The 19579-nt window shown below is 35.5% G+C and overlaps 1 protein-coding gene across 1 annotated transcript in view; it reads left to right on the top strand.

Annotated features, from left to right (window-relative positions):
* The window catches only part of PTPRC (protein tyrosine phosphatase, receptor type, C), a 109034-nt gene that overhangs the window by 83480 nt on the left and 5975 nt on the right, over positions 1 to 19579 (top strand). The window contains exons 10-23 of the mRNA XM_012726777.1: positions 1961 to 2069; positions 2716 to 2750; positions 3886 to 3995; positions 4567 to 4657; positions 4744 to 4820; positions 8520 to 8556; positions 8921 to 9018; positions 9732 to 9857; positions 12026 to 12183; positions 12375 to 12510; positions 14101 to 14250; positions 16995 to 17085; positions 17932 to 18065; positions 18939 to 19073. Of these exons, the coding sequence (XP_012582231.1) occupies positions 1961 to 2069; positions 2716 to 2750; positions 3886 to 3995; positions 4567 to 4657; positions 4744 to 4820; positions 8520 to 8556; positions 8921 to 9018; positions 9732 to 9857; positions 12026 to 12183; positions 12375 to 12510; positions 14101 to 14250; positions 16995 to 17085; positions 17932 to 18065; positions 18939 to 19073 (1487 nt within the window). The remainder of the gene's footprint in view (positions 1 to 1960; positions 2070 to 2715; positions 2751 to 3885; positions 3996 to 4566; positions 4658 to 4743; positions 4821 to 8519; positions 8557 to 8920; positions 9019 to 9731; positions 9858 to 12025; positions 12184 to 12374; positions 12511 to 14100; positions 14251 to 16994; positions 17086 to 17931; positions 18066 to 18938; positions 19074 to 19579) is intronic.

Raw genomic sequence — 19579 nt, 5'->3', positions numbered from 1 at the left:
AAAAAAAAAACTTAATGAGACTATTTCTTCTAACTACAGAAATATAAAACTGGTATAAATTACTGTATCTTTTGTGTGCACTATGGCATTCTCTGTTACTGTCCTGCTCAAAAATCCCGCAGTGCTCAAACTTACCTCAAAAACCAGTGTATCCTTAAAATAGCTTCAGAGCCTCGCAGGGACCCATGTCCTTCCCTCACTCCCTGCCCCACTCCCCAGTGGCATCTCAGGCTGCCTACCCCTCACTCACTCTGCTCCAGCTGCTGGCATCCTGACATACCTCAGAGCTGCCAGACGTGCTCTGCCTTCAGGCTCAGGTTCTGGCCTTCAGTATACTGCTGCTAGAAAGTTTTCCTCCTCCACAAATCTGCTCAATTTCCTTCCCTCTCATATTCTTGTCACCATCTAACCTTTACCACTTGCTAATTTAGTGCGAATACTGCTAATGTCCTTCCCCAGGGGGTCAGTTCTGGCAGGATAGGGATCTTTGTCTGTTTTGTTCTCTGAACTATCTTAGATATCTAGTTTTTGATTTTTTTTTTTGTGAATAGTGAATAATTAGTGCTTAATTTGCCCCCAGCACTTTGCTAAGTGTTCACTAGGAATCAATTTATTTAATTGGATTGGAGAATGGAAATACACAGTCACTAAGGTTTCTGCCCAAGGTCCCAACAAGGAAGTGATAGAGCATAAGCACTCTCTCTAGAGAGCTGAACTTCTTAAGTCCCTACACTTTCACTGTGCTTAAAGGGTGTGATATTCTTAGGCAAATGTGTCAGTAGTTCTAACACACTCTCATCTCTCTCCCTTCCTTCAACAGGGAATTTCAGGTTAAACCTTAGTGAAATTTATATCACAGTAAGGGGATCCTAATTTTAGAATGAAACAATTTTTGTCCCTTGGTTTATTGATTTTATAGTTAAAGAGCAGATAAGAAAATGTATCTTTGTGCTGATCCCCACAGACTACTCACTTCTGCATATAAAGTTATACTGCTGTAGATGAGTTTCTCTAAAAGAGCTCGAACAGCTGGATTACTACCTCTTCGAACCCTTCAAATGGAAATATTGAAAGAAACAGAAAGAGGAAGAGCTCTCTTTTAAGGAGAGATTTTTAAATTAAGGAATTAAATGATACTAGCTATGAAAAGATATTATTTTATGAAAGGGAAGATAATCGCACTTCTACATTCTACTTACTGATTTTTTAAAGATTGATATTTATCTATGCATCAAGAACTGATGTGTAGGCCGGAGGTGGGGAATAAGTGGATTCAACAGAGAGAGGGGCGCAGAACAGGCAGATCTACTGAAATACACTGCTGAGGGGAGCAATTGGCCAGACAGGAGAGGTCTGCTGTGCCATGTGCTCCCTGTCAGGAATTTAACTCATGCCACAGTGATGATAGTTTGATAGTGCTGAGACTTTAATTCCTGTGCCACCAGAGAGGCCCCCATTCTAATTACTCTTTTAAAATAGAACACTTTTATTGTTTTTTTTAGGGCCCACCCTGGTGGCACAGCGGGTTGGAGCGCAGCACTGCAAAGCTGGCCATGGCCGCTTCAGTGCGAGTTCGAGCCCCGGCCCTGGAGGTGATCCACATGGCGCGGCAGACCTCTCCTGACCCGCCCACTGCTCCCCTCAGCAGTGTACTTCATCGATCTGCCTATTCTGCTCCCCATTCTGTCTCTAGTGAATTCTCTCATGGCTCCTACCCATCTGGCCTGTACCTCAGTTCTATATGCATATAAATAAAAACTTTAAAAGAAAACTTTTGGTTTTTTTTTTAATATAAGTGGAATTCATAAAATCAGAAACTCATTTTATTCTAATACCAAATATTTTTTGAAAATCTCAAAGTAAATGACACTATTAAAAACAAAATTAAATCTGACTTTAAAGAACTGAGCAAAATATTTGACATAATAAATTTTTTTCATGTGTTATTTTTCATTTCTAGATAATTCTCAAGCACTGATTATATTTTTGGTATTTTTGATTATTGTGACATCAATAGCTCTGCTTGTTGTTCTCTATAAAATCTATGATCTACAAAAGAGAAGATCCAGGTAAGATTTGATTTCAAAAGAAAAACAATGATGGGGACACTCAAGACAAATTCAAAACCACTGAAGTGGGTAAAAACTGGAATAAAAAAAACAGCATGGAATCTGGTTCACCACAGATCGTTTGATCAAAGATGTTTAACAATGTCTTATTGATTTGCATTAAATTATTTATTAATAGTGTGTATTTCATTTAAAAATAACCAATGAAAAGAATATGTTATTTTAATAGAAAGTGAGCTCGAAAGGATGTAGGGATGACGAAGGAAAAGGAACACTGCCTAGGGAATTGTATGTATTCCTTTTTGCCAGAGCAATTGAAAAAATATGTCATTGTATGAAAAATAAGTTGGAAGATAAAATAATTTTGACCCTTATTTGAGTTTAGCAGACAACCCTTAGTTGGTTTCTTCCTCCCCCACATTTTCTTTATTTTTTTCTCCTCCTCCCTCCCAGCCTTTTACCCCCCCCACTTCCTCCCTCTCCCATATCATTTTCCACCCCATTCTCCCCTTCCTTCATCCTCCTTTCCTTTTTTTATTCAACTAGCTTCCGCTCCTTCCTCCAATATAGTCATTAAACATAAATTGAACGTAAAATGAATTGTACATTTCTTAAACATAAAAGTTAACATTTCTTATTTTCACAGAGATTTAGAAGAACAACAGGAACTTGTTGAAAGGGGTCAGTATGTCTTTTTTTTACTGATGAATATTCCCTCACATTTAGATCCATTTTAAGTAAGAATTCACACTGTATTAATCTCCCTGGTCTTCCTCTGTTGATACCATAATGACACTTAATGTTTTTACTTAGTCAACCAATGTATTTGTGAATTTTGTTTGTATTCCAAATGGTGTACCAAACACTGAACATACAGCAGCAACATGCCATAGACTGTTCTTAAACGGTCTCAACCCTAATAAGTAAAAGACAAAAGCACTGACAAATACGACAGTAAAGGCCCTCAGTTACGGACAGGACAAAAATAGCAATCTGAATAAGGATAAGAAAACAAATTCCATGTTTTTCAACTTTTACATTATTTAATTCCTTTTTTTAAAGAAATGTTTTTTTTTTTTTAATCTGTAAAGTTAGAGAAATTGAAGCTATGTTTATAACAAAGAGAATAATTTGTTTTCAGGATAAGAAAGATTTCTGGAAAATTTTCCTCTGTCTTAACTTTAACTTGTCTTTGAAGGGTTTTCCTCAAGCTAGTGCAGGCAGCAAGTCCATAAATAAAGCTTTGGGATTGAATCTTTGGAGATCCTATATAGGCATTCTTTTCATTCTTAAATTATTTTGTGAGTGATGATCTTGTTTGCAGATTTGAAATGCTAGACGAAGGGAAAACATGTCCCTCACTTTGAACAGCTTACCTACCCCAAGTGCCTGTGAGTACATAAGGGATAGCTATGTGGAAATCTGAGAGTAAGTCAGAAAGACTAATAGAAAGCCCACAATAGGTTTGGAGCCCTAGACTTCAAAGTCATAGGTTTATAGGTGAATATATATATATATATAGATAGATATAGATACAAATATAGATGAGTATATATAGATAGATGAGTGTGTATATACACATATATGTACACACATATATGTACATATATGTATACACACAATTGTACATATATGTACATATATACACAATTGTACATATATGTGCATACATGTATATATACACACATTTCCCCGCTCTCATGCCTGATACTATGCCACGGGCCCTCTCCAAGATGTACATTCAATGAAGCTTGTATGAACAGTATGAACATTTGAACGATAGATCTAACATTCTGGATTTTCAATGTGTTTAAAGATGATGAAAAGCAGCTGATGAATGTGGAGGCAATCAGTGCAGAGAATTTGTTAGCAACTTATCAGAGAAAGATGGCTGATGAAGGAAGACTTTTTCTGGCTGAATTTCAGGTGTGTGCTGTTTGATCTATATAATGAGAAATTTAATTTAATTATAAAGATAATTCTACATTAAGTGTATTGTATAACCACTTGCTTTTTTAATTTATCCCACATAATACTGCAATACAGGCAAAGCAGCTATCACTTGCAGATGTTTACAGATGTGAATAGAAAGTAATAATCATAGGTTAGTACGTATTTTAAAACAACATTTCAGTGTGTTATTACCTGTTATGTAGTGTCACAGAACTCGATTAGCTGATTTTGTAATTATTCACTAGATGTTCATCCAAATATCATGCATCATGTAAATGCATGTTAAAGTGGCAGAGCAAATGATTCTAAATTTACTGGCACTCATGGGGACTTACTCTGAAAGCAGCTGGTCATTAATTTTAAAGGAAGATAGTGGAGTTTTTTTGCATAATTTGTAATAAGTTTGATTTCATTATCATATGAAACTTGTTCATCAATATAAAGGAAATATGTTACAGTATGTCTCATTTCCTGAAAATAGTAGCTGGCAAGGGGAAATTTTTTTTTTTAATCTGCTGTAACTCAAAGAATCTGTGTTTTTCAGAGCATTCCAAGGGTGTTCAGCAAGTTTTCTATCAAGGATGCTCGAAAACCCTTTAACCAGACCAAAAACCGTTATGTTGACATCCTTCCTTGTAAGTACTCATGTAGAAGTGTATCTCCATATATTTTCATGACTTCATTACTCATTGTTTCACTCACATACTTTTTCTTTGAACAGATGATTATAATCGTGTTGAACTCTCTGATCTAAATGGAGATGCAGGGTCAAACTATATAAATGCCAGTTATATTGATGTGAGTAACTATATAATTGTCAGATTATTTTAAATATTCATCATTCTGTCATTGGTCATTTGCATGTTTTACTGTACTTTACATTCAGTTCCTTTGTTATAGCAAAATTTTAGTAATGTTACTAAAAATAGTTTGAAATAAGTCCATAATGTCATCACTGATATAAACAAGATAATCATTACCATTTGCAAGAGTATTTATTACTTGCCTGTTGATCCTAGATGTAATGTAGGATTTTTCTCTACAAACTGATTCTAATGATTAAATTACTTTGGTGCCTATTAGGTGCTGACTAGTAGATTACATGATTTGTTAAACTATGTATATACTTCTCATAAAAGTCTCAACATTTTTCCTAATCAAGTGCACTGTACTGACTATAGAAGCGAAGACTGGGAGTCTCCATCTCACTACCTTACCCCTGTTCAATAAGTAAAAGTTTGAATTAGGGCCTGTTTTGTTCCAAACTGTTGAGTTCAATTGCATAACATTGCATTTCAGTAGAGATATTTATCATCAATATATAGCCTGTATTTTTATATTTCTCCCAAAACAAATATCAGCACATGGATAGAGTTAATCTATGTTGCTTTGATCAGCACTGGGTCAGCAGACCCACAGATCTATTGAAAATACATTTTAAAAATTATTTTATAATTTTTAAATAAAATCTTCATCGTATGAATTCAAAATTTTTAAGTATAAAAGTATAGAGACTGAAAAAAATATATTCCTCCTACCCACGCATTTTCCCATGATCCCTACAGTCAGAAGGGGTAACCTATATGTGGCTTAGTAGCTATCAAATCAGATTTTCTCTACATCTATACTATCCCTCTTTTTATGCAAAAGTGTTAATATTTATACTGTTCTGTACCATGCTTTACCTTAAATACATATCTTGGATACATATATTATGAAAAGTAGGGTTTGGCTAATCTACTCAGTGAGGGTCTAGAAAACAGATATTTTGGGTTCCACAAGAAATATCTGAGTCACAGATACCCAACTCTGCAATATTGTAGCCCCATTTCCATAGACAATAAGTACATATCATGGTGCTGTGCTCAAAAACCCTACTCAATCAGGCCTGCTTGATTTGACCTAGGCTGTAGCTCGCTGACACCAGACATGCAGAACATTTCTGCATCTTTATATATTTTGGTGGTAATTAATAGTATAGTTGCACTGTAATTTATTAATCAGTTCTTATGACAATGTACAGTAAGTGTGGTTTATAATCTGTTACAAAGGATGGTTTAATGAATAACATTGGCTCACTTTCTTTCCTGATGGGATTCAGTATATCAATATGATAAATCCCTAAAAGATGCATCACCAACTCAAAGGAAATATGCACCTTTAATTTTAAGAAATTTCCAAATGGTCCTCCACTGTGGTTACACCTACTTATATTCCACTGACCATGTATAAGAGCGTCCTAATTCTATACAGACTTACTAAAAGAATGGTTATAAATTTTTTTGACAAATAATTGACGAAGTGATGCCTTGTTTCCATATATGCTGGTTATAAAATCACATTTTTTCTTGAAATTGAGTTTTTTTCCCTACTTGTTTATTTAAATATATAAACTTTTACTGGAGAAGCTAAAATAGTCATAAAATAATTATGAATTTGTTAACTTATACAGTGTATTTATTTCCTAAGACTGACATAATAAAGTACAAAAAAGTAGGTGACTTAACAACAGAACTTTATTCTTTGAAACATCTCTGAAGCCTAGAAGTTCAAAATTAAAGTGTCTGCAGAGCCCTTCACCTCAGAAGGTTCTAAGGAAAATCTTTCCTTGCCTCTTCCTAGCATCTTGTAGATCTTGGCAAGCTTTGGTAATACTCCAGTCTGCATCAGCATCACAGGGCCCTTCCCCCCACGAGTCTCCAAGTCACTGTGTCTCCTTTCTTATAAAGACGTCAGTCATTAGATTTAAAGTTCATCCTCAATCAGTTAGATCTCATGTCATGTCAAAGAATATCCACCAAGACCCTATTTCCTAGTTGAATTATAGTCTGAGACCCCAATACACACTATTCAATCCACTATATGTATAACTATAGAATAATTTAGAATCTTTTTTTAAATTCTGATCATTCATGAAACATGCATCTTCAAAATCTGTAACTTAATCTTTAATAAAGTTCCTTTCTATGACATCTGATAATGTTCCAGAACAAAATCCTTAACACTAATAGTTATGATGACAATTAATGCAACTGGCTACATATTTGCTATTTGCCACCTTTTTTATGGGTTTTCCTTGTATTAATTCAGTTAAATCTCTAAACAACACTACGAGGTGTTCCTTGTTTGCCAGTAGGAGCAGATTTGGGTTTTTTTCTCAAACTCTCTTCCTCTAGAGACAGCTTTCTAATTTCTACAGTGTCCTGTCTGCCAACGACTTCGATACCATTCATGTATTTTTCTGTTTCTATTCCTGGAAACTGGCCTAAGCAAGAAATATCTCTTCCATGACATGTGCTCATTATATCACAATATATCTTCCTACTTTTATTTGTGTCTCATATGATCCTTACAATTACAACCAATCCTTACCGATCTGAGGTCATAGATCAAAAATAGTTAGTAGTAATGTGACATAATTTTGACCTCTATTCAGTTCTTTGGATAACATTATTTGGCCTTCATAGTTAACAGCTATCAAATTTATTTAATGAGTATCATTTTTTTCTAAACAATTTATTCTTCAAAGTAAAGAAATTGAGAGTAAATGTTATAAGAGTTCATAAGGATTTAGAGTGTCTCTGAAGAAAGCATAATCTGTATTTACTATTCACATGTATATGGTAATTATGGTATTAAGTTATACTTAGGTTTCTCTAGCAGAGCTGAGAGTACCTGGAAGGGCATGTGTTCTCAACTTTTTAGATCAGCACTTGAGATATATTAGTCTCTCAATATAGACTTATTGAATAAATGAATATATGAATAATGCTATGTCATGATATAGAAATTTCAAGATGTTACTAAACTTATCATGAATTTTTGTGACTGAATTTCACCTAATGGCACACATTAGCTCTCTCTCTCTGAAATGATATCTGATTGCTGAGGTACAGTTAAGGAATGTGAGGTACTATTGGAAAAAATTATCAAAGTACCTAGTCTGCTCAACTCTTTTTCCCTTGTAAAAGGAGTGGAGAAAGCAGATATTGCAGGAAATAAAATTTATCTTGTCCAGAATGGCAAAAATAGAGCTTACAGATTGAGCATATAAGCCAGATGAGTTAAAGGGAAGAAATGACTCATTGAAAGAAATTGGGTAAAAATCCCCAAGGTAACTGCATGCCTGGTAAAGAGGTTTAAATTATGACTAAGGGCACATTAAGGGCTGGCAGGATATAAAATAGAAGAATGCCTGACTTATTCTTATAGATAGCTTTACCATCTACACAAGATGAAGTCTGGTTTTCTTGTTTTGTGTATAGAGAAAAAAACACAAGAATGTTATGCATATTGTTTGTGAATGCTAACATAATCGGCACAGTGAAATGCCTGTTCATGACTTAATAAAATTTCATTTGTCATTTTGAAATTTCTACGGAAATTTCCACAAACAAGAAATGTTGGGCCTGAAAGCAAATTCTTGTAGCTCACATCTTTGCATGTAGATACATAATTGAGCATTCAGTAAATGCTGTATCTTTGTGTTTTGAACAGGGTTTCAAAGAACCAAGGAAATACATTGCTGCACAAGGTAATTTGTTGGATAGTCCAATATTCTTTCTGAACAATTGTTTAAAGCACTTTTTTTTTTTGAGATTTGTTTTTATTTATACAAACAAAACTAGTATCTAGACCAGAGATTCAGGGGGTAAGAGGACACACCAGAGACAGAGTGGGGAGCAGAACAGGTGGATCTGCTGAGAGAGAAGCAGCAAGACAGAAGAGGTCTGTCTTACCGTGTGGGTCAGCTCCCCAGTAGGGGATTGAACTCATGTTTCAGTAACTGGTGCTAGTTGAATAATGATGAGACTTAACCCTGTGCCACTGGGTAGGCCCTTGTTTATTGAACTTTTAAGACAATATTTCTTATCAGTTTGTATTTGTTTACCTCCTAGGTCCACGGGAAGAAACTGTTGATGATTTCTGGAGGATGATATGGGAACAGAAAGCCACAGTTATTGTCATGGTCACTCGATGTGAAGAAGGAAATAGGGTAATAAGAACCCAGAACTTCATTGGTTGAAGGATAGAGATTCCTAGGATTCAGATGGGGTTAGGAAAAAAGTTTGCATTTCAAATAGTGATATGTGTGTGCTTGGTGACTAAAACAGTTGTCAGCTTTCATTAGTATAAAATTGGTCTAAATTATTCACCCATGTGGAGAAATAAAACATGTACATATCTAGTTTATGTGTATATGCATAAGATTTAAATGGTTTGCTTCAGTGCTGGGTGTGCATTTGATTCTTGCTTCCTTGAAGTATTAAGTTTCGTTCATTTCTTTGGGCTGACTTCTCAAGTACTTATGAATATTTGAAACAAAACTGACATTAGACAAAGATGGTGACTCATAAATGTGACTTTAGGAACCATGGAAACTTCTCTATCCCCTGGTTCTGCTCAACCACATGCAAATACATAATTCTGCTCCCACTGAGCATATCCTCTTTTAAAATGCAGATCAGTCTGGAAGATCATACTTCCCCTAAGTAGTCTAGAGGAAGTCCTTCAGGACCCATTAATGGGAAGTGGTTTACATTTCAAACCTCATAGTTTAGAGCTTATATATATTTAAAGGAGACTATACAAATATTTTGAGAATTGCCGAGTAATAAATTTTTATTTCGTCCCTTAAAAGAATGTTTGACAAACATGTTTGTTCAAATGAAATCTAGATTTCATGCTTTTTTTTTTTTTTTAACATAGAACAAATGTGCAGAATACTGGCCATCCATGGAAGAGGGAACACGCACCTTCGGAGATGTCACTGTAAACATCAGTGAACACAAACGATGTCCAGACTATGTCATTCAGAAAATGAACATTATAAATGTGAGTTTGTATATGAGAAAAATATTTCCTATAGGATGATGAATGGGGTTGGCGTAATAGCACAGCCAAAAGGATCAGTTAAATCACTGATGTAAGTGGTATTTGTATAAAGTGCAACACAAAATATTCAAGGTGCTGTAACCTATCACGTATAAGACGAGCTCATAAAACGTGTTGAACAAATGATTGAATTATTGAATGGAGGATTAAATAGTGATGGATTTGCTACCATTATGAAAACCTTTATGCATATTGACACAATGACTTTGTAAAGAGTATAGTTCTGACTGTGTTATAGAGAATAACATCGTCATTGTGATCTTAAAAATCTAGTTAAAATGGAGGTGTTCACACATAGGACTATATGATTGCATAAGATTAGATGGAAATTCCAGAATAATTAACTTTATACCGAAATAAAGTGGATTAGTGATTGCTTGGGGCTGAAGAGAGTGGAAAAGGAATTGGAATGACCACTAATCCATGTGAGCTGTGTGGGGTTAAATAAAATGTCCTATAACTAGATAATGGTGATGACTTCACAACCCTGAATATAGTAAAGAAAAAAAAATACACTTTAAGTAAAGCACAGTTGAGTTGTGTGGGGTTAAATAAAATGTCCTATAACTATGTAATGGTGATGACTTCACAACCCTGAATATAGTAAAGAAAAAAAAAATACACTTTAAGTAAAGCACAGTGCTATGGAGCTGTCCACAGCCACTGCAGCATGAGTTCAATGCCCAGCCAAGGAGCTGACCCACATGGCCCAGCAGACCCCTCCTGTCTCACCTGCTGCTCCCCTCAGCACTGTATTTCAGTCAGTCTGTCTGTTCTGCTTTCTCCTCTGTCTCTGGTAACACCTTTTACCCACCTCTCCGCACCTCTGGCTTGTACCCCAGTTCTTGTGTGCATAAATAAATAAATATTTAAAAAATAAATATATTAATTTTATGGCATGTGATATGGGGGTCTTTATAGACGAGGTTGAAACTCTCTGAATTCTATTCACTAAAAGGTTTTCAGTAATTAAATTTTATTTATATATGGTCTAGAAACATTTTCTGCAGGGAAACAAAATGACAAAGGTTTGTTTCCCCTCAAGACCTTCTAAGAGTCCCATAGCATTACTTACTTTTGCTCTTCAAGGACTGTGGGATAACCTCACTGACACTTCATGACTAAAGACATGATAAACTAAGCCTTGAAGACTCACAAAATCATAGATTTTGGTGACATGTAAAAATGGACGCCAGGCCCTCCCTGGTGGCACCGTGGGTTAGGACGCAGCACTGCAAGGTAGCCACAGCCACTTCAATGCAAGTCTGATCCTGGGACCTGGAGGTGATCCACATAGTGTGGCAGACCTCTCCTGAGCTGCCCACTGCTCCCCTCAGCAGTGTACTTCGTCAGTCTGCCTATTCTTCTCCCCTCTCTGTCTCCCCTCTCTGTCTCTGTCTCCTCTAACTGCCCCTGCACCTCTGGCTTGTACCCCAGTTCTATATGTATGTGTGTGTATAGATAGATAGGTGGGTAGGTAGGTAGGTAGACAAATAGGTAGGTAGGTGGATGGATGGATGGATGGATGGATGGATGGATGGATGGATAGATGGATGGATGGATGAGTGGATGGATGATGGATGGATGGAAGGAAGGAATTTCGACACCAATCTTATAACATTTAGTCTGGTGTTACTTTTCTCAGTTACTTCCCATTAGAAAATTACAACCAATCACGTTTTGTTATTTCTTCTGTTATGTTATATGCATGCAGATGGTTCTTCTTCATACCAGGTGAAAGAATTATGCATTTCATGTCTTTGCACATCCACGATCCAACTCCCAGTTGCATGTGTGTGTGTGTGTCTTTGTGTTTCATTTGTTCCGTTCTTGATTTAGCAGCATGAAAATACCTACAGACTTAAGCCCTCACGCACCACACTTACCTTCCTGGTAAGTTACTGCTTACTGGCCAGAGCGTGCCAATCCTGCATGACGTCTTGGTTAGTAGTAGTGGCTAACTGGAATTTATATTGCCTGGGAGAAAAACCTGCACGAGGAGTTTGCTTTTCTTTTTGGTACTGGACTTCGTTGCACTTAATTTATTTATGCCTGGTTATTTGCTTTGAAACAAAAAAATGTCAGTGAAAATATTCTCCCTTGTCCAGAAAAGAGAAAAGACAGCCAAAAGAGAGATAACTCACATTCAGTTCACCAGCTGGCCAGACCATGGCGTGCCTGAGGATTCTCACCTGCTCCTCAAGCTGCGGAGGAGAGTGAACGCGTTCAGCAACTTATTCAGTGGCCCAATAGTAGTGCACTGCAGGTGAGTGAACCCAACCAGACGTGCCACATCTGTTGCCTCCTGTGCTGCTGGGCCATCCACCCCTTTGGCAGCTGCTCCTTTGGGAAACAGTCTAGGCAGTGAAACTCCACAGTCGTATCTCTGCTCCATCCTTGTTGACTTTTCCATTGATTTCCTTCCCTATCATGCTTTGGCTTATTTTGTTTTGTCAGTGCTGGTGTTGGGCGCACTGGTACCTACATTGGAATTGATGCCATGCTAGAAGGCCTGGAGAAGGAGGGCAAAGTGGATATTTATGGTTATGTCGTCAAACTGAGGAGACAGAGATGCCTGATGGTTCAAGTGGAGGTATATTTTAGTCTTCAATCACTATTACCACTTTGGCATGCTGACCCATCTTTTTGTGGTCTGTGTACTGATTTCAAAAGTTCTTTCCAACTTCAAACAGTGGGCAAAATGGTTTGAAATTCCTAAATTGATACTAAAACTAAACCAAATGGAAAGTGGCAATCATAGAGCATTTTCCACTTGTAGCTAAAAGTACTGTTGAAAAGTTGACTGTCAAATGTTTTTTACAATAATGAAACAACACATATATCTCATTGTGAAACAACACTAAACGCAGACTTGGCAGCATTTTGTAAAATTAAAACTAGGGAGACAGTGTAGCATGGTAGTTAAGAGCCTGATTTTTGGAACTAGAATTCCAAGTTTCAAATGCTGCCTTTCACTGTTCCTAATGTTTCTGTCAAATCATCTGTAAAATGGAGATAATGCTAGCATTTACCTTATAAAGCTACAGCAGAAGCTAATACAAGTAAATAAAACACCTAGATAAGTCCCTGGCATATGCAGGTCACCAGTAATTGTTAGCGATGGTTATTATAGAAAAGGTACAGTGACCCAGCACTTCTAAATGTACTATGTCCCCAAGAGAAAGAAGCACTTGATACACAACCACAAACTTACAAGAATGTTCATTGCATTCGGGATTGTTAGAAGAGCCCCAAAAAAGGAGAGACCCTAAATACATATCCATAGGGAAAAGGGCAAAGAGAATGTGGACATGTGGGCCCTTGCATAAGACACTGTATGATGTAGCTAAAAAGAATGATCTAGTTGTATATCTGTTTATATAGTCAGATCCTCAGAACAAAAGTAGTGAGTAGAGTCACCGAGTAAAACATTTAAAACATAAATAATGTTTAAGAAAACACAAAAAATGCATAATGTTTATAAATGCAGATATTTGTGTAGAAAAATTAAGACACTGTTAGACAGAAAGAAAGAAATATGTCATATGAAAAAGTAGAGTAGAGATATAGCCAAACTCAGGGAGCCAGCAGTGGTTGTCAAAGAGACTTGAGGTTTATCAGAAATAGAGCATCCTTTTAAGAAACAGTGGATTCAAATGTGATAAAAATTTCAGAGTTGTTAAATGGAGGTTAGCATATTTTATTTTAAAAATAATTTTCTATATTTAAAAAGTTCTAAAAAAAAAACAGTTCAAAGTGTGTTCGATGGAGTATCAAGTTGCTTTATTTTTTTTGTAACCTAAGATACATGTGACCTTTATTGTAGTTCTATGTATTAGTAAGTTGAATTACCAATACAATAATCATCACCAAAAGAAGAAATATGTAGTATGTTTTAGTTTTTAGGAAAAAGGTACGAGCTACCTACTATACTGCAGAAGACAATTCTATTTAACAAACTTTTTTATTTTTGGAAAAGTAATCTGAGATGGAATTTGTACATGTTCTGGAGAATTGTGAAAGTCAACTACTATTTACGTGTTACAGTTTTCTTTCCCACATGTTATTGCAATATGAGAAAATTATTTATATATATATATAAATGTATAATTTATTTAAATGTGATCAATAAGGGCTACAAATTATCAGTTAATTTTGTTTTTTTTTTCCCTTAAAATAATAGACACAGTACATTTTGATCCATCAGGCATTGGTGGAATACAATCAATATGGAGAAACAGAAGTGAGCTTATCTGAATTATATCCATATGTACAAAACATGAAGAAAAGAGATTCTCTCAGTGACCTATCTCTACTAGAGGCAGAATTCCAGGTAATAGTACTGAAACAGTAATAACAATAGATATCTATCATTGAGTTCTATTTTCCAATGCTATGCTAGTCACTTGACATCGTTGCTTCCGTTTGGGCATCTCCATAACCACAGAGCACAGATGAAGACCCTAAGACACAGGCAGTTTGAGAGAAATGCCTGAAATCACACAATTATATAGGAGACTTGTTTAAATCTATAAATTTAATTCTACAGTCAACACTTTTAGCCATTCTTCATTAAGCTGGCATAAAATAAAGTATCAAGATAATAGTATATAGCCACAAAATTGGCCCACAAAAAGTAATGCAGCACCTCACCTTTAAACTTGCATCTGGTTTTGGTTTGTAAAGGAAATAATTAGAGGAGTTTATGGCTCCTTAGGAAGTTGAACTGATTGGAACTAGTAGACAGAAATTAAAGTATAAATGCATTCGATTTATGTGTCCTAACTTATTTATTAGGCAATTACTTTAAAAACTAACTAAGGATTCAATACTATGATTTCAAAAAATTGGTATTGCTGTCTCCAGTTGTTCAGTTTTCAGAAAGTTTTGAGAAAAACTTAAAAGTTCTTTTAGCTGTGATTTCTAGTTTATGAAGCTTTCTGTAAACGTCCAAAAAGGTCAATTCAAGGAGTTTCACAACAAGACCAAGAATGTGCTTTTAATCTGATGTAGAATGCATAATATTTTGGAACAAAGTGGATATGAGATTGGGGGTGGGCAGAGATAAGAGTGGTAATAATCACTAAGTAACACAATTCACCAGAAAACCTATATTATCGTGGAAGAAGTAGCAGGCATAGAGTAGTCTTAAACAGAGGGGTGTTTTATTGCTTTTTTATGATAAATTAATCACGTTTAATACACTAATCCGACTGAACATATATATTATTTGGAAAGACATAATAAACTTAATTTAAACATTCTAAGGAAAGTAAATTCTTTCACTGGACAAATATGATGGGGTACTTACTCTGTGCTAAATACAAGTCTAAGTCTGGACACAGGAATTAATAAGTTAGTGGGTATATTTGGTGTTGAGAGTTTGGGACAGTTCTTGTTTAATTACATTTTCTTCCTCAAGAAAGTATCAAGCAAAATCATCAGTTGATTTTAGGGGCACAAGAGTGAGTACAACAAAGAAATTATGCCTGAGGAAAGGGAAACATATTAAATAATTAATCAAACTACGAAAGCAATCTTCCTAGGCAAAGGAAATAGGATTGCTTGAAGTTATTATTGGACATTTGAAATGTATTGTCATGTATTTAAAGAGAGGCCAGTTAGTTGATTGTGTTTCTGCAGAATCATTGAGCTTTCAGAGAATAGAGGGTGCATATGCTGACAGTTGACTTAACTCATCTAAGATTTTTTTTTTTTAAATGGCTATATAGGGTCCCCTCTGGTGATGCAGTGGCTTAGGGTGCAGTACTGTAAGCTAGCTAGCCAGTTTGATCCCTGGCTCTGGAGGTGACTCACATCACAGAGACCTCTCCTATCCCTCCCACTGCTCACCTCAGCAGTGTACTTTGTCAGTCTGCCTATTTTGCTCCCCACTCTGTCTCTGGTGAATCCTCTCAACACCCTTAGATCTCTGGCCTGTACCCCAGAGGTATGGTGCTTGGGTGGTGAGTATGATGTGGTAATATACATCAGGAGGGATTTATAGCTGTAAAAATACAATGTTGTAACCAACATTACCTCAATAAGAAATGATAAAGTAAAAAAGGCATGTGAAATCATCAGACAATTTAAAAAAATAAAATCATATATCCAAAAATGGACTCAGGGTGAGAAAAGGACAGCATGTTCTCCAGTAACATCATTTGATGTTATTAGGTTGTAATGTTGATAAACAGTCCCAAATTTGTTAATATATAAACTAATTTGTTATAAGACTTTACTATAAAGTCACAATTTTCAAGAATCCCTCAGCGTGTTAAATACGGATTGATTGTAAAGGGAATTGAGACTTCCCCTGTAGAAATTTCAGAGATTGTGCTGTTGTAATATAGTACTGTGAGTAAGGCGGAAAGCAGTTTGGAAGGCATAAACAAAGGATGTGTCCACCATTGAAAGCATGTGCCAAGCCTGCAGTAAATGCGGTGTATGGAGAGCTTATTTCTGGTCATTGAAATAATGTGCCATTGCTACTTGTGATCTGTACAGTGCATTCATTCTAAATAAGAGCAGCCATACTATTCCTTTTCCTTTTAAGTCAGAAGCATTTTCTGTTATATAATTTTATATTTCTACTTTTTAATCCCAAGTCAAATAAGTAACTGAGCAATTAAAAGGAGAAATTCAAAGGCAAACTTAGAATTTGTGTGCAGATTTCACAAAACTTGAAATGCTTTTCTTCAGGGAGCATTTACACCACAATAATATCAATAAATTAAGCCAATATTTACATTTTTAAAGATTTATTTATGCATGCATGCAAGAACTGGGGTGCCAACCAGAGGGGTGTGGGGCGGGGGTGGTGGTGGGGTGAGAGTATTTATCAGAGACAGAGTAGGGAGCAGAACAGATGGATCTACTAAAATACACTGCTGAGGGGAGCAGCAGGTGGGACAAGAGAGATCTGCTGTGCCATGTGGCCACCTCTTTGGCTGGGGATTGAATTCATGCTGCAGTGGCTGCCCATAGCTTCACAGTGCTGCATTTTAACACACTGTGCCACCAGGGAGGGCCCAATATTTACATTTTAAAAGGACTTAATATTTTCCTTTCTTTCAGAGACTTCCTACGTATAGGAGCTGGAAGACACAGCACGCTGGCAATCATGAAGAAAATAAAAGTAAAAACAGGAATTCTCATATCATTCCATGTATGTAGTTTATTTTACTTTTTATCTGAAAGTTAAGCTTTCTTTTGGAATTATTTAAAATGAGAAAAATGAGACAAACACATGATCTTAAAGCAAGCTTTTAACAATTGGCTGACTATAGAGATTAGTTAACAGGTTAATTCAATTTTAGTTGCAGCAAACTACTTGGAACCCAAAATATTCACAATGGACTTTGGAGAGTAGGAAAACCAAGACCTCTGAAGCTTGGGAATAATGATCAAGTTGTCTTCACCAGTTCTCTGTAATCTTAAGGGTATTTTCATTACTCTGGGTTATTGGCAAATAGCAGAAATTATGTCCTTTGTTGTCTTTACCTCTCCCTTCTATGTGGAGGTTGAGGTAGGTGAAAGTACTTCATAAATTGTTAGTCATCAAATTTAACACATCAAAGTATGCAGTTTTCAAGGTCTGAATTTTGCTACTTAGGTATATTAATGGTACCATATTAGGTACAACAGGAACTTTGTTCTGTTACATATACTAAATTATGCACAGGGTAAATGCAATGCAGATTCATAAACTAGACAATCAAATATTTCAGATCACTACATTGTCAGTCTAGTTAACATCTGAAGAATGTAGCTAATCAGATCATTGATCAGGTTATTATAAAATAAAGCAGTCTGATAGATTTTTTTTCCTGGAATTCTTTTGGGATCTTTTTTCATAGTTTGTAATGAAAGGTAAGTTTTAAGTAGAATAGCATCCATGTAGGCCCATAAATTCATGTAATACAAACTTTCTCTTAAAATTACTTTCTAATTTCCACATGATTATCAAACAGATACTTTTCTAGTAAGAATTATTACTATTTGTTTCACACAGATGACTTTAACAGAGTGCTACTTAAACATGAACTGGAAATGAGCCAAGAGAGTGAGCACGACTCAGATGAATCTTCTGATGATGACAGTGACTCAGAGGAAATGAGCAAGTACATCAATGCATCCTTTGTAATGGTAGGCACTTCAATTTCCAAAGCCCAAAAGCTAAATCTCTAAAAAATATGGCTACATTATTTTGGCCACTTCATGAGATTTTATAAAAGAATAATGAGATTGGTTTCAGTGGCATATTGATTGACAAAAGAGTTTTAATTTTTAAGACAATATTTTAACTTATTAAAGGCCAAATGTTGAAACCTAATAAGTTGATATAAGGTAACATTTAATTGTAACTTGTGAAAAATGTTACTGTAGTTATATTAACTTAAAATAATAAAAATTAATAAATATGTATTTTGGAAAATGTTTATATTTACTCAGACATCCAAACTGTTGAACTGATCCAAACTTGCCTATTCATGTAGCTAGACTTTTGATTCAAATTACCTAAATTATTAGATATGTCTATATCAAAGTTTTTTTAATAAATTGAAATTTAAACAAGGTAGCTACAGTAATTCAGTAAATACCTTTTAATTATTCACTGTTAGACTACTTTGCACGTTGTGCACAAATATATTTTCATAAAATATTAGTATAATTATAAGCCATCATAAATATGCTTATACATGCTGAAGACAACTTGAAATAGCCTTGCAAATTATTTGTATAGTTGCATTAACCACTTTAGAGAAGAGAAAGTTAATTACTTTTGCAAACTAATCATTTCTCAATTTGATTTTATTAACTAAGAACGATCATTAACTGAGTATTTTGCATAAATAGAACATTAGATAAATAGAATCAAAGAATCTTTATATTTTTATGTAATAGCACTGATAACAAAATAAGTAACTATATTTCCAAATGGAAATTTTACAGATCCACTGATTTCCCATCAGTTAGCAGTAGTAACCAATTCCCACTTTTTCTTTTTCTTTTTTTTAGAGTTACTGGAAACCTGAAATGATGATTGCTGCTCAGGGGCCTCTGAAAGAAACCATTGGTGACTTTTGGCAGATGATATTCCAAAGAAAAGTAAAAGTTATTGTTATGTTGACAGAGCTGAAGAGTGGAGACCAGGTTGGTACTTTCAAGAAGCTTTTCTTAAAGTCTGTCATAGAATACCATCTACTTCCTTGGATTTTCATGGCTGGACAGCTATGTCTAGGCCTCTTGATCCTTCTGTTACAGTACCGCACTTGTTCATGCTGACCCTTTTCCATTCAAGTGTTGGTCCCCATGAGCTGTTTGGGTTCTGACAGGTCCTTATATTTGACTTTCTCTCACTGCTCACTAGTCATTTAAAGTGCAACAGTCCTTTTTTCACCTTTTTTGAAACCCAAAACCCGGCGGCCCCGTTTTCCCTCTGTCTTCTTCAAGTGGACTACAAATACCTTGGTGGAGGGTATGGTGAAGTAAGAAACATCTGAAGAGGCATGAATTTATACCTCTGAATCGTATACAATATTGTCAACCATTGTTAGATCAAAAATAAGTACATTTTTTTTCAGGATAAAAAACATATTCATTTGTCTGATATTAAATCTCTCAATAATCAGACTCCCATCTATCTTCATTTTCCTCAT

The sequence above is a fragment of the Condylura cristata genome, unplaced genomic scaffold, assembly GCF_000260355.1.
Source record: "Condylura cristata isolate star-nosed mole 26May11 unplaced genomic scaffold, ConCri1.0 scaffold00018, whole genome shotgun sequence".
NCBI lineage: Eukaryota > Metazoa > Chordata > Mammalia > Eulipotyphla > Talpidae > Condylura > Condylura cristata.
The sequence above is the reverse complement of the archived record's forward strand: the minus strand, read 5'-3'. Positions and strand labels throughout refer to the sequence as shown.